Raw genomic sequence first — 15,099 nt, 5'->3', positions numbered from 1 at the left:
GCCCAGTTCACACTTAGCTCTCCACAAGCTGGACTGCTAAGAAAGACTTTATTAATAAGGTGGGGAAGGGAGAAGGCAAGGAGCCTGGAGATGGACACACTGGTACCAGGGGGTACAAACAGTAAGAAACACTTTATTATAACTTTACAACATATAAATAGCTTGGGTCAAATCTGTGCTTTCTGGCAGCTGGGCATCAAGTCTCCTCCCCTGTAGGCTCCTGCCTTCCTTCACATTGCACTGTTCACTGGGTGGCTCTGGCCCTGGGGCCGGTGGTAGAGCTTGGAGACAAGGGGCCGGGCAGCCCAGTTCTGCTCTCCATCTCCCAGTGTGGTGGCCTGCACCTGTCATCTGCTTGGGTTGCGGCTGGTGTGTAAAGACCGCTCCTCAGGGGTCAGACCAGCAAAGAAGGGATGCAGCAGGGCCTCCGCCAATGTGATGCGCTGGGCAGGGTCAAATTCTAACATCCGTCTCATCAGGTCAAACAGCTGCACGTGCTCCGGAGAGTCTTGGAGCATATAACTCTGCTCAGGGACACAAGGTGTCTCAGTGTGATGGCAGGGTCGTGGGAAGCCACAGCAGGTCCCCTCGCCTCTGGGAAGCCTTGCTGCGTGGCTGAGGAGGCAGGGACGCCTCCCTGGAGGACTACTTCTCCCCTCCTGGACAATGAGCAGCTCTTTTCTTTTTGTGCCTGTAATAATGTTTGCTCTGAACTTGTCAGGCTACTGGGTGTCTTGCTGGCTTGGTGACTCTGCCCCCACGTGCAAAGTTCTGACAGGTGGATAGAAATCACCTCTGTGGAATTCACTTGTCCAAGCACCAAATGCAGTTGACAGAGGCTTCCTGGCCATGTCTAGGTCTTCCCTACCCCTCACCTCAGTCCTGCCTAGTTCTTCCCAAAATTGAGAGAAGATGGGGCAGGAAGTAGCACGGTCTCTGACATCTGGCTCTTCTGGTGTTCCCCAATTACATTCACAGCCACCCTGTGGGGAAGGGGTAGAGCTAAGGGCCCCTCTGGGGCAGTTTGCAAGAAGCCCCACTGCCAGCACCCAGCAACCTTAGGCACAGCCTCCCATAGGGCCGGAACCAGGAGGCAGCCTGTAACTGCCTGGCCTGTCTCTCTGCTGTGTGTCTGCCCAGTGCCTGGGGTCTCCTTGGCATAAGTTGAGCTGGGGGAAGCCAGAAACTGACCTTAAGAGGTTTGCAGTTCTCCTTCACATACCGGCCATCAGAGCTGTTCTCATCCCAAACCAGGCCCCCTTTGTAAAAGTATTTCTGCTTCCTGAAAACAAAGGACAGGAAGGGTCAAGTCTTAAATGGGAAAGACAGTGGCAGCCTGAGGAATGGCAGCAAAGCAAGGCAGGGGATCCTGGCCTGACGCAGCAGGAAGGTCTCGGCAACAGGTTTGCCAGGTCACTCCAAGATGGGAAAGGCCCCTAGGCCAGCCCTGCGGGAGCAACCAGGACTGCTTACCTGGTACGGTGGATCATGTGTGATGGGATGGGCCCTAGGATCTTCTCCATCATCACCAAATGCTCTCGGTTTTCGTGCGTCTGTGGAAGGTTAGGGACACAGCAAGTGGGGGGTCAGTGCCAGCCTCTGCCCCCTTAGGGTCCCTCAGGGAATAAAGGACAAAAAAGATGGGCAACTTCCCTTCCTGCCCCAGGAGATGCAAACCCACCAATGGAATAGCAGTCCCAGCCTTTCTGACCTGGTGGCAGCCTGGGACCAGGGACGAGGCCAGCCTGTTCTCTCAGGGTCACGGTCAGACTCCTTGACCCTTCAGGTGCACTGCATAACTACACACCTCTTTTTGGCTACGTTCCTCACTCTCTCCCCAGAAGGTGCCCTGCCCCAGCCCACCTCCATGCCCTCACTCATGCGGTGCCCCTTGCCTGGAATGCTCACTTCTCCCACCCCAATCCTCCATCCTTGATGGCCGACCACAAGAGTCCCTGAGTGTTCCAGCTACCCTGACCTCTTCCTTCCCCTGAGCATCTACAACCCTCAGGAGACAATCTCACAACACGCTGACTGGTGGGCAGCGGTCCCACACTAGGCCTCTGCAGCCTGTCAGAGTAGCAGTGCTTAGGGTAGTGGGGTGATGTGGGAGAGGCCTTACCTGGAAGAGTGTGAAGCCCCGGTAGTACTCAAAGAGAATGCAGCCAATGCTCCAGACGTCGCAGGGCTGTGCCCAGCCCAGCTCTGAAAGCCAAGATGGGACAGGCTATGAGATTCAGCCCTGTGTTCCCAGCCTAGAGGTCACAGTGTAGCTACCACACTGCCTGGCAAGGCTCCTGCCCCAAAGCCAGTAGAAGTCTTTCTTGCTAAGGCCAAGTCAACAGCCATAGTGACTCAGGACACTGGCCTCAGGTGGTGGACAGGCACCTCACTCCCTGTTTATACCCTCCCAACAACTGCCCGCTTTATCAGGGTTGGGAGCTACACAGTCACTCACCCAGGATCACCTCAGGCGGGCGATAGTGACGGGTGGCCACAATGGTCGTGTGATGCTCGTGGTCAAAGGTAGCACTGCCAAAGTCAGCCACTCGGATGCTGGTGTTCTTCACCGACTTCTCCTCACAGCTCTGAAGGGCAAGGAAGGTGAGCCAGGTCGAGTCTGTCCTGGTGGGTAACACACCCCTGGAACAGGGCCTCAATCTTTTCCCCCACCAATACCTTGTGCTCATTGTAGAGAGTTTCAAACTCAGAATTCACAAACAGGATGTTCTCTGGCTTCAAGTCTGTGTGGGTCAGTTGGTTCTCATGTAGAACTGGGGAAGCAGGAGAGGAGGGAAGCAGACACTGAAAACCTGGGCTTCCTCTCTGGTGCACCTGCCAGCGCTAGGCCAGCTCCCTCCTCCAAAGCCAGCCTGCCAGAGCCCCTCACAGCCCCTAACCTCAGCAGTGGGCCAAGGGAGCAGACTGAACTGCCTCTGTACTGGCTTCCCTCTCTAGAGTTCTCTGTGCTTAGGGCCTTGGAAGGTTCTGATTCTTGAGGGGGCAGGGGAGACTTTTTCCATTTATAAAACCTCCCTCCACCTGTCTGCAGGGGACCAGGCCTCCTCAACCTGTCTCTCACCAGAGCTGCAGCATCAGCCTTGGGGTGGTTCCCTCTCCCCAACACCAGCTACGTAATTTGCAAGGCCCAGGGCAAAATGAAAATGCAGGCCGTCTTATTCAAAAGTTAAGAATCTCAAGATGGTAGCAGCAGAGTATTAAACCAAGCACAGGGCCCCCTATGAAGCATAACAATGAAGCCAGTCCCGCCTCTCCTCATCCCCAGCCCCAAGCGCGGAGAAGTCTGCCTTTTTCCTCCAACTCCTGTCCCACCGATGGTGGTACCCTGCCACTCATCACTTTTCCCATCTGGCACTCAAGACCCTCACAACGGTGTGGCCCATCTCTCCCAACATGGGCCCTCTCTTCACCAGAAAGAGTTGCAGCACATGCCAGGCTCTGGGCCGTCGCTGAGTGCTCACCCAGCTTGGAACACACTCCCGTCCCATCATCTATGCAGACCCTGTAGCCTAGCTCTAGGTCTATCCACCTCCTCTCCAACGAGCCTTCCCGACCTGTTCCAACCACTGCAAATCCTGCAGTGCTGAGCACAGGCACCACCAGATATGCTCTCTAAGGCTGGCAGACAGATGGGAAATGACGGTGAGACAGAGGGTGTCTATGTTGACAGGACCTGTGGGTGGGACCAGCCAGGTCAGACTCTGACCTCTTCATCCTATGCAGGAGGGTAGGAACCGGGGTGGTAGGGGCTAATTCTAGAGCGGCTCTTTCATTTTTCCCGAGTGCCTGGGGGCAGACCCAGCTCAGGAGGCCCCAGGAGGCCCCCTGGAGGGGACTGCAGCCTCTCCATCCTCACAGATTCCTACCTGAAGGCCTTTCAGCCAAAGGGGCCCTGGTGTCTCTGGCCCAGCAGAATAGTTAACGATGTGCTAGAGCGAATGATGGAGAGCAGGACCACCAGGTGACTGTGCTGCAGACATGTGGCCGACCCATGCTCCATTTGAGGGTGGAAACTTACACCTAAGGGCGTGGCAGAGCTGGTAGGCCATGTGCCGGACATGTGGTAGAGGGTAAGGCTGGAAGTTATTCTCCTTTAGGAACTCAAAGGTGTTCTTGCCCAGGAGCTCAAAGGCGATGCACATGTGACCATGGAAGTTGAACCAGTCAGACATCAAGACGCACAGGCTGGAGGAGAAGGATGGATGGGGCTCAGGGTCTGTGCTGGGGGGGCTGGCTGCCTCACCCCATCCCCTCAGGTGACGCCAGTCCCCACTCCCTCCCAGGCCGCTGGGTCCCACGCAGGATGCAGATACACATAGAGAAAGAAAATGATGGGCACAATCCCTGCATCTCAGAGAACGAGGTGGAGTAACACCAGTACACTCCACAGAACAAGCATTGCTTTTTCCCACTCCCTCAGCTGAGCTTCCTGAGATCCTGCAGGGCTCAGCACAGCGCTTGGGCGGGGGGAATGCTCAGTGTCTGTGTGCCAAAGGTGGCTCTCCTTTGGATATCTCTGACTACATGAGAGCACCAAACAGCTTTGGGTTTGTATCTTGTCTAATGCCCACCACAACCCAATGAAGCCCCCAATTCACAAACTCAGGGCGGGGAGGCCCGCCTCAGAACACAGAGCTGGTTGTGGTGGAGCCTAGACTGAAATCCAAAGGTTCCTTCCAGCAAGACTCACTCGCCAAACTCCCCTGGCTCTGTCGGCAGAAGGCGTGCCAACCAGGTGAAAGGGCACTGCTCAGCCCCAGTGGGTCCAGGCAGTTGGGGCCGGAGTGGACGCTGCCCCCTAGGAAGCTTCCCTCCCATTCCTTGCCGACACTCACAACTTGTTCTCTTTGTCCTTCTCCTTGATTTTTTTGAGAACATTGATTTCTAGCCGGGCGGCCTCCCGGTACTTGCCCACGTTGCGGATGATCTTCAGGGCAACCTGAGACTTCCCTCTGGACCAGGGAAGGAAGCAGAATTTCTCATGAGAAGCTGTGCAGCCCTCCCCCCACCCGCCGCCCCAACCCAGCAACTCCTGGCAAACACTACTCAGGACTCCAGGAACAGGGCCTGCCCTGAAGACAGCAGATTCTTGATGCCCAGCCTACCCCCTGTAACACTAGACCTCTACCCTCATAACAACAAGTTGCTGTTGGCATCCGTGCCAGTCTTAGGCTTTTATGATCTCCGCCACTGCCAGCTCCTGGGGACGTAGGCAGAGGAGCAGAGCCCTATCCTGCTGACCAGCGCCAGCCCTAGAGCTCACTCAGTAACCCACCCTGTAGGCCAGTCCGTTGATCCTGGCCAGGCGGTCCCACTCAGAACCGTCTGTGGCACCTCCTGACCTTCCAGAGCACATCTACAAGTCTGGGCAAACTGCTCCTCCTGGGATTCCAGGATGGAGTGAGGGCCTGGCAAGAGGGTAAGGGCCCCAGCAGCAGGCTCCTCTCCCTGGGAACCCCAGGGCCGATCCCTTTAGCACACCACCCTGGCCCCACCTGCCTGCCTACCAGCCACAGCATTTATCAGAGACCACTGACTGCCAGGAACCTTTGTTCAGTGTCCATGAGGATTTTAATAATTCCTGCTCCACCCTTACCCCCAGCACCAGCCCTGTATGCCACTTACAGAATCTCAGCAGAGAATATATGCTGAGGTTAGCCTGCTAGGCCCAACTGCTGTCAGGAAGGAAAAGCCAGAGTTCAGATGCCCAGGGGGAAACTAGAGTGATAAGCGCTGGCCCACAACGTGTGGCCTTGAAGCCTCTGGGAAGCTGGCCTTGGTGCCTGAGGAAAGGTTTACAGGCTCCAGGGCAGAGGCATCTTCTAGAGAACACCCTGCTTTTCTCTCCCTATCCCATTTTCCCAGATTTTCAGGGCAGGAGAGGACCTCAGAGGAAAAACCACCACTTCAGCCTCCTAGAACAGGATCCCTCAAGGGCATTCCGACCCTCAACACAGGGAGCTCGTCACTTCCACACAACTACTGCCAGGCTTGGACGGCCCTTCCTTTTGCTGAGCTGAAGCCCACTGGCCAACTCCCTCTGGACTCTCTATAGGTGCCCTAAGCCCTGTGCCTACCCATTAGTGACTTCAAAGGCTCCTTTCCATCTAGCTACTCAGAGTGACACAGCCCAGAGAGCCCTCGTGTGGCACAGCTCTCAGATCTGCCCCATCTCTCTCTCTCGTCACTGCATCGTCTACATGTCCCTATGCCCACTGGTCCCGGCCCTAACCTCTTGGGCCACACGGGGTCTGAGGGGTGTTTAAATGGGAACTGGGCGCCCAGGGAGGCTTCCTCAGTGATAAGCACTACCTTAAATTGGGGCCGCATGGCTGGCTGGACTGCTGGGCCTAGCGGTCCTCTCCAAGCAGCCCTCTGAACTGAGCACAGCGGTACCCGGCTCATCCATTCAACAGCTGGGGGATGCAGTCAGACCCCAAGCGTGTTTCTTCATCTCTAAAATAGCGCAAGTCACATACGGGCAGCACGTGGCTCAAATGAGACAGCAAGGACACAAGCACTTTCTTGTCAAAGCGCCAAACCAAAGAGAGGGCCATTAAGGCGGGAAGGCAGTGGGCTCCCAGGAGGTAGCCTCCCAGCCTAAGGTAGAGGAGGCAAGGCTTCTGGTCTTGAGGAATGGCAAGGGGACAGAAATGTTTTTCACTGCTCAGTCTAGAAGGGAGCAAGGTACCCCCTGGAGCATCCCTACACACACGGGTACACCCCTGCTCTACCTCGGCACACTCAAAGAGGCCCAACCCTAGCCACACTGGAGAAGGCAGCAGCCTGCCTGGTGAGAAAGCCCAGGGTCTTCTCTCAGCGGGGGCCTGCACGGCCTCTCAGGCAGACCTCCAGAGGGTGAGGGCTCATGCTTGAGTCGGGCTCAGCAGTACTCTCAACCCCCTGCCAAGCCCAGACCCTAAGAGATGACAGGAAGCAGATCCAGACCACGGAGGAGCCAGGGCCTTGCCCTGTTCTGATATCCGCAACCACAGTCCTGGGGAAGTGGGGAAACTGGGGCAGCGCCATTCACTGACCAGCAGTTCTTGGGCAGAGATGCCACATGCCTATGGAATCCCAAGAATTTCTCCCTAATTCAGGGGATCAGCACAACCCCAATATGCACAGGTCAGAACTCTGCTTTGGTGCTACCCTTCAAAAAGAAAGAGGTTAAGCTCTGCCACCACCTTCAAGAACCTCAGGCCAACTCTTCCCAGGAATATGGCTCACCTGGCATGGTCCAAGCACTCCACCACCTTGCCAAAGGTGCCTTCACCCAGGTTCCCCACGATCTCATCTAGGAGAGAAAAGAAACAGGGCATGAGGATCCGGAGGACAGAGGACCGGCAGCTCCTGCAAGTTCACAGCATTCAAATTCTCAAAAACAAAAAAGGTTTCTCTCTCACTGCTACACTCTTAAAAACGGAAGTTGCTAGCGTCTGTGTCATTCAGGCAATTACTGGTGGCCCCGCTAAGGCGCCACGCGCACTAGAGGCCCCTCCAGGCAGGAGAGGTCTCGTCTAACAAGGGGGATAGAAAGTAGAGAGGTAAAGTTTTACGAAAGGTGGCTGTACATCGCTCTTGGAGCCAATCGCCGATCCGGCACACCAGGTGGCCCTCCTTGTCATCTTCCACACTCCGGCTGCTGCGCTTACTGCTCTGTTGGCTTCTCTGCATGCACCGCCCCCCGAAACGCCATCCGACCAATCGCATGGTAGGCGGTTCCGATTGACAGATTGAGGTGTCAGTCAAAGGCAGAGGTGGAGACGGTGAGGAGCCGGTGGGTTGGTTGATTGGATTTTCCAGATCCCAGCATTTCATAAGGCACACAGCATATATAACGATAGGGATATTGCAAGGGACACGTCAAGACACAAACTGACTTCAAAAACAGAAAAGTAAAAACAGCTACAGGTATGTAAAGAAAACTCGGACATTATCTAAAAGAAGGGCGCCGCAAATGCTCAGAAAGACAACCAGCCTCTGCTGCTGAGGGGCTGCCGAGTAGAGAGTCACAGGCCTGACTCCCTCCTCCACTGAGTCTCCCCCTCCCGGGCCCTCCCATGATGGCTTCGGCCAGGGTGGAGACGCAGTGAGAACGGCGCAAGAAGATGGCTGGCCCAGCCTGGGTCCGATCATCCAGAATGGTCAGAGGCCACTCTGGCTGGCTTCAGCTGCAGAACGCCCAGCCTGTCCTTGCCTGCCTCTGTTCGCCCACGCAGTCCTGCACATGCCCGACAGCTGCCACCTGTCCCTAGACGGCATCCGTGGCCAGACTTAATTAACATCACCAGCAGAAACGGCCTTCCGTCAGCAGCCCTTGTGCCACCAGCCTTGAGCAGGGAAGGAGCCCTGGATCCTCTGGGCCAGTCGACTCTCCAAGGCCTACCACCACGATGGCCCACACAGGCCCCAAGCCAGCTCCTGCCCTGGCCTTGGCACCTATGCTACTCACAGGCCCGGCCCGGCCCGGCCCATCCTGAGCCTCATGACGACAGAGGGCACCAAAAAGAGAAGAAGCAGAGCCACAGACCTGCACTACCATCCTGTGGCAGTGTGCAGAGAGGCCACCGGGCCATGCCGGGTGCCCAGTCAACCTCAACCCGGGGCCACTCAAAGAACCACGGGAAAGCTCGGCAGAGAAGACGCCTGGCCCCCCTCCACTGTTGCACCACTACTCCTCAGGGGCCTCACGGCCGGGAGCGAGGGAGGGAGGGAAGAGAGCTGGGGAAGAGAAGAGAAGACAGCATACACCCTCAGAGATACACAACTGGCCTTCCTTCCCAGAGGTCTGAGCACAGTGCGGTTTCCTGGTCTCAGCAGAGACCCTTCTGTACAACCCTTCACATTAAGGATGTTTCCAGGCCCTGCTCTGGGCATGTGGCCTGCAGCTGGACAAGGCCTGGAGCTGCGGGCCTTTCTGCCATTTCTTCACATGCCCCACCACACAGGCAGCTCTTCCCCCTTGCCTTGACTGCCCCTCACGTGAAGAGGCTAGGCTGCAGAGGACCTGACTGGAGGTCAGAGGGAAGGTCCCAGTCCATGCTAATTGACGGGCCCTCCCCTACCTGTGGGCACTCCAGCCTCCAGGCCTTTGGTGAGGGGCACGGAGAAGAGACTGCAGAGGTGGATGCAGTCCATACCAGTCGGAGCACTCAGCTGTGTGTGGGGGGCAATCTCTGGGTGGGGAAGACCAGGCCATACAGCCCCAGACCACGTACCAGCAACCCTATTAAGGATTCTGAAGAAGTGTCTCTGGCTACTTGCGCATGTGGCCTGTCCTGGAGCGGTGTGGAGACACAGATAGGCTGGGGACCAGCCAGCGCCGGAACCAGAGCCCTTAAGTTGCCACTGCCCATGGGCCAGAAGATAGAGGAGCCGGGCCCCTGCCCAGCCCTGCACCTGGACCAGACAACACATACACACACACATGCAGGCACACCAAATGCACGTGCGCAGGGCTGGCAGTACTCACCCAGACCAGCCAGCCTGAGAGAAGGCTAGAAAGAGACGAGGCCTTTAAGCCCCAGCCAGCACACTCTGGCCACCACTCACCGAGGAGGCGCTGCTACAAGACCTGGTGCGGCGTTTGTGGCAGTGGTGGGCATGCTTGCGGGTCCGGTATGGCTCCCTTTCCCGCGACCGCCGACGATGATGGCAACGTGAAGATCCATAGTAGTCCTCTCCAAAGGATGGGCTCCGCTCTTCACACCGGTACGTGTCACTGTCACGGTGCTCCCGGTATCTCCTCTGGTAGGGCAGGCGGTCATGGCTGCCAAGACCGGGATAGGGACACTGGTCAGAGCTTCCTCCCACCAACCGGGCTCCTGCTACTAATCAAGACTCATGTGGTGGGGCCCCTGCAAAGGGCTCACGAGGGTAGCCTGTGGGAGCAGAGGCGTCCAGACTAGGGGAAGTGCGGGGGCTGGGGGGGTGGGCATGTGTGTGTGAAATCCAACCTCCAGAACCCCAGCTCCTGACAGCACCCCTCCAGCGCCACAGGAGGCAGAGCACTGGGAAAGGTGAGCATGGTGGAGGACCTCTGAGGGTCCCCCATCCCAGAGCTCTCTGTGACCTGCAGAGACTGTTATTTTGGTCTGGGGACTGAGATAAGACCAGGCACCAATATCTGGAAAGGGCTGAGGTTATGTTCCCAATCCAAAATGAGGAAGGCTCAGAGGTTAGCAGGGGAGATGCTGGCCTAGAAAACGGGGGAATGTGTCAGGAGAAGGAAGACTCAAGGATAGAGAAAGAAGGGGTGGCATGGATGGTGGTGAACTGAGGCCTGGGAATGCAGGGGAATTGCAGGGGGATCAGGGGAAGAGCCTGAAGAGGACAGGGCAGTGATCAATGTGCAGCCGGGCAGAGGCGGCAGTCACCTGAAGAGGCCCAGGGCTGCCACAAGCCTCCAGGCTGTCTCCCTAGCCCGGAAGTGGAAAGGAATCCTTTCTTCCGACCTAGTTCCCTCTCACCTTCTAGACCGAGATCTCCGGGGCGGAGGCTCCCTTCGAGCGGGGTATCGCAGTCTCCCCTCGTGCTCCCGACTGTAAGACCTCCTCCTCTTCCACCGGTAGCTCAGGTACGGGTCTGGCTCGGGGGAGCGGTATCGCTTACAGTGGTGCATCTAGGCCACGAGAAATAAACGCCCTGCTAAGCACGCAGCCAGCCACACGGCTGCCCAGGCAGCCTAGGCTCCTGAAGAAGAGGCCCATTGTTCTGTCTGGGGGCAGCCCCTCCCAGGGGTTTATGAAGTGAAGAACTCTGAGGTCACACTGGTCAAACAGCAGACAATGGGTAACACCCTTCACCAGAGAACAAACAAGCAGCTGCCTCCCCAGCACAGCGTCATTGGCCTGGTGGCCTGAGCACTCAGGGAACCTGGAGAGCCAGGACAGGTGCCGAGGCAGAATGCAGGGAGGGGCTGGTGAGCACCATCACAGGAGACCAAGGCCAAGAAGAAAGGGAGCCTCCTGTGCTCAATTCCCTCCTGCCTGTCTGTAGGGTCCTATGAAGTGCCTGTTCTGTCGAGCCAGAGGCCAGAGTCAAAAGGCTGCCGGCAGGGAGCCAACACACAGGAGCAAGGGGTGAAGGCCCTCGAGTTTGAGAAGCCAAGTTGCCTGGCTGAGGCCCTGAACTGTACTCTGCTCAAGGACCACAAATCAGTGTGAGGAGCCACAAGCAGAATCGAGAAGACCAGCCCTTGGACAAAGAGGGTCCCACAAACATTCCCTAGCCTACCCGAGGGTCTGGCCAAGCAGACATGGGGATCTATCCAGCCCTTGTTGGTCTACAGTCAGTCCTAGTATCTGTAAAGATGCCAGGGTCTTCAGAGCAACCAAGTCACTTGCCCGAGGCCTATTTAGCACCCGCAGACCCCCTGCCACTGGTGCCATGCCAGGCAGTGCCTCACCTCCAACAGTACCATTACTGTGCCCTCTTCTAGATTCCCTGCTCCAGTATCCTCTTCTGTGCCCATCTCAGGAGAAGTCAGAAGGCTGGCTGTCTGGCAGGCTTTGGGCTCGGGGAGGCAGGCCAAAAGGGCCCCATCTCACTATTCCTGGTTCAGTAGGGGCTTACACCCACCACAGAAAATTGCCAGGTTGGATCAGCCATCAGCTGAGAAAGATGGCTATGTGAGGCCAGCTCCCTGTTTCACCCAAACCCCAAACCCTGACACTGCCTCCACAGGAGGGCTGGGCCAGAGACCGTAGCCAGCCTTCCTCCCAACCTTTCACTTGGCCATAGCCAACCAATGGTCAGTCCTAGGCTTGCCTGATCAAGCACATTTTGGACAAATCCACTGAGGCTGTCTCATCCTGTAAGAAGGGTCTGTCTGGAGGAGAACAGAATGGAATGGCTCTCCTTCAACGAGCAGGTCAGTGAGGCATATCTGACAAAACCCCTGGGAGCTTGTCTGCAATCCTGAGAAAGTCACTGCCCTCAATCTCCCCGCTAGCAGCTGTCTTCTGCCCTCTACCTGGAAGCCCAGGCCACAGCAACCCTTGGAGATAAATACTCTGTAACAGCTCCTCAAGAGCTGTTCTGTTTTGACTAATATTTCACTGTTTCCCTGCAATTATGGCTGGGTCAGGTGCCTAAGCGATGGAATGAAGGCAGTATCTCACATCTCAGTAAGTGACAAGGAAGATGTTCCAATGGCCAGGACAAAGGCCCTGCCCATCCTCACTGGGCAAAGCACCAGACCTGGAAGACATGGTCTAGTCTACAGCAGGCCAAAGACTCTCTCCTGGGACCTAGAAGATTCTTATATATGCTCATGCAACTGGAAAAAGCACAGCTTCAGATGTCAATCTGAATCCTGGCACTGCCACTTCTAGCTTGTGCCTTTAAGCAAGTTATTAAACAAGTCTAACCTTCAACTTCCTCTTGCAACAAGGGGATAATAATCTCTTACAGGACTCTGTGCAGATTAAATTATATCACTCCTTTAAGTAACATGCCTAGTACATGCCTTTAGGTCAAAGGCCTAGCACAGGTCTGGGCCCACAAGAGGTACTGAAGGCAGCTTTTCATCAACAACATTAAAAAGGTTCCAGGGGGCTTCCCTGGTGGCACAGTGGTTGAGAGTCCGCCTGCCGATGCAGGGGACACGGGTTCGTGCCCCAGTCCGGGAAGATCCCACATGCCGTGGAGTGGCTGGGCCCGTGAGCCATGGCCACTGAGCCTGCGCATCCAGAGCCTGTGCTCCACAACGGGAGAGGCCACAACGGTGAGAAGCCCACGTACCGCAAAAAAAAAAAAAGGTTCCAGGAAACAACTCGGGGTCTGTGTTAAATGCCCTAAGGGTATTAAGGACATTTTTAAGTCCCTTCCAAGGGACCAGAGGAGAGAGAGATCCGGGCAGAAAACCCTGAACGAAATCCCAGTGCTGCCTTACTGGCCTCGTGACCTTATACACTGGGCCTTGGTTACCATACCTGGAAAATGGAGATGACACGACCTCCCAGCCAACTTGGCAAAGGAGATGATAAGTATGAAAGCTATAAAGACATCACACACAAAGCAATCATAGAGGATATAACTTCTCCTTTAACACATTCTAGGCAAGTGAAATATTGGGAATACCAGATGCTCCTCATTATCTTCCCAGCTAGGGCTCTAGGGCCCATTTCTCATCAATTATCTCTGATTCTCTGAGACCTCAGAAAACAGGTTGTTAAGATATGCTCTGGAAGGCTCTGCCTCTGCACAATGAAGAAAAAGGTAAGGTGAAGGAAACCAGGCGGAGGATGCCAGCTTTTCTCTGAGCACGGGCCTAGTCGTCTTCTCATTTGCTGGTCCTGGCCAGAGAACTGGGCTGACAAGAAGAGCAGCCAGCCAGGTCAGTGGCTGCCCTCCCGGATTCCAGCCACCCCAGCGCCCCATGGTTATTTTTGGCTGACGCTGCCCCACCGCTGCAACCTCAAACCTGCCACCTTGCAAGCCGCCACCATCGGGTGAAACGCTCCTCCTTTTCAAGGGCATGGAGGAGGGAAGCTGGAAGGCCGCCAACTCCGCCTCGACGGAGCCCTGGCTCAGGCGATTCCCACCCCAGCTCCACACCAGGACACCCGCACCCGGAACTAAAGGACAGAGATTCCCGGACCGAGGAGCAGCCCGGGCATCTGTACTGTCAGCTTGGCCTGGCCCCTCCTCCGGGCTGGAGCGGATCCAGCATCACAACAAAACACGCAGGGGACCTGAGGTCCTCGCTCGCGTCCCCTCCTGACGCCTCTCCAGAGATCTCAGAGCCCCGTCCCCCGTAACCGCCGCCAGTGGAGGCGAAGGGAGACCTGGGGGAGGGGGAGGGAGGGGAGGGGAAGGCCAGCTTGGGCCGGAATCAAACTCCAAGCCGCGCGGGGAAGAGGAGTGTGCGAACTAAGCCTCGATCCGGGGATAGGGTAGGGGTCTGAAAGCCCCTCCAGGTTATCCCAGGTAGGACCCCGATCCCATTCCGCGGGCAGGTGCAGGGCCCAAACAGTATCCCTGCAGGGGCCTCAGAGGCCTCTTAGGCTCGGACTCCGACACGCGGGATCGAGAGGTCGGGGTCTGCGGTGACCGCCCTCTGGGGGAAAAGCGACGGGTCAGGGGTGAGAGGTCGGGTCCGCGGCCTGAAGTAGACCGATAAGAAAACGAAAGAGTAGCCCGAGATCGAACCGGGAGCCCTGGGATCCACACTCAGCGCGCCCACCCCTCCGACTCACCGCCCGCCACCGCTCCCGTCGCGGCCCCGGACCCCATACTCACCGTCTCCCAGGCTCCGGCTGCAGCTAGGCCCCACTCCCCGCTCCGAGCGCCTCTTCCGCTTCCGGCTCCGGCCTCCGCCCGTGGCAGCCCCGCCCCTCGCGTGACGCAGCCGTCGCCAGCCCGGGCTCGACCCGGCTCGGCGGCCTGGCCGCTCTAGCCTTCGACTCGAAGGCTCTGGAGGACCCGCCTTCTCAGCGCAGGTCGGTGAGGCAACTGCGGAGCCTGGTTCCGGGAGGGCCGAGAGGAAGTCCCCGGTCGCGGCCCGCCTACCCCCGTGTCGCGTCGCACGTAGGCCCCAAAGAGGCGACGGGGGTGTCCCCGCCGACGGCGCCGGAAGCCCAAAGGTGGAGCCCCAGCCCCGCCTGTGCCTGTCTGTCCCTTTCCTGCGTGCCGGGAGGAGGGCATTGTTTCGCTGTCGCCCCAGTGAAAACCTGGCGGGCCTTCACGCCCGCCTGGCTCCGGGGCCCAGGAGGGCGCTAAAGATCACGGAAGGCTCGGGAAGGCTGTCCCGACTCCCAGTTACGTGGAAGAAGCAAATGAGACCTTATTCTCTTTGTGTGGAGGTTTTTTTAAGCCGTGGCGGCAAGCCGTAGGTGCACAGCAGTTTCTGAGAAGATACCGGAGAGTCACGTAGGCGGGGTCTCTGGAGGGATGGGGTCTGGAAGAGAGGAGGGGGGGGTGTCTCCTTTCCCTTGAGCATCCTTGGAGGACGGCACTAAGCGGACCAGCATTGTTTCTCAGTTTGTAAACCCCCGCCAAACAAAAGCCCTGTGCCCCGCCGCGGGCTGACCCGGCTGCCATTTCTCCCCGGAGTCACTCGGCGACCCCTAT

General features: G+C 57.2%; 1 protein-coding gene across 3 annotated transcripts; it reads right to left on the bottom strand.

The window, feature by feature from the left end:
• Positions 1–32: 32 nt before the first annotated feature.
• CLK3 (CDC like kinase 3) lies at positions 33–14,547 on the bottom strand. 3 transcript variants are annotated; one of them, XM_065872374.1, is made up of 13 exons: positions 14,269–14,547; positions 10,494–10,645; positions 9,577–9,793; positions 7,596–7,692; positions 7,252–7,318; positions 4,857–4,973; positions 4,040–4,206; positions 2,680–2,774; positions 2,459–2,588; positions 2,123–2,205; positions 1,474–1,553; positions 1,192–1,282; positions 33–524 (listed from the first exon to the last, which is right to left on the bottom strand). In XM_065872374.1, the coding sequence occupies exons 2-13, from the start codon at positions 10,643–10,645 to the stop codon at positions 348–350; spliced, it is 1,473 nt and encodes a 490-aa protein (XP_065728446.1). In that variant the 5' UTR covers positions 14,269–14,547; the 3' UTR covers positions 33–347. The 3 variants fall into 3 exon arrangements, with proteins under 3 accessions (XP_065728446.1, XP_065728447.1, XP_065728448.1); XM_065872375.1 differs by having other exon boundaries at positions 14,226–14,298; XM_065872376.1 differs by lacking the exons at positions 7,252–7,318; positions 14,269–14,547 and having other exon boundaries at positions 348–524; positions 4,857–4,971.
• Between the last annotated feature and the right edge of the window lie 552 nt (positions 14,548–15,099).

Source organism: Phocoena phocoena, chromosome 2 (genome assembly GCF_963924675.1).
Source record: "Phocoena phocoena chromosome 2, mPhoPho1.1, whole genome shotgun sequence".
In the NCBI taxonomy this organism is placed as follows: domain Eukaryota; kingdom Metazoa; phylum Chordata; class Mammalia; order Artiodactyla; family Phocoenidae; genus Phocoena; species Phocoena phocoena.
The sequence above is the reverse complement of the archived record's forward strand: the minus strand, read 5'-3'. Positions and strand labels throughout refer to the sequence as shown.

Coding starts and splice junctions, on each gene's coding strand:
- CLK3 (XM_065872374.1), bottom strand. CDS start 10,645: ATGCACCACTGTAAGCGATACCGCTCCCCCGAGCCAGACCCGTACCTG. Junction 7,319..7,595: donor CGATTGGCTCCAAGAGCGAT/GTACAGCCACCT, acceptor TTTCTCTCCTAG/ATGAGATCGTGGGGAACCTG. Junction 2,589..2,679: donor CTCTCTACAATGAGCACAAG/GTATTGGTGGGG, acceptor CTTGCCCTTCAG/AGCTGTGAGGAGAAGTCGGT.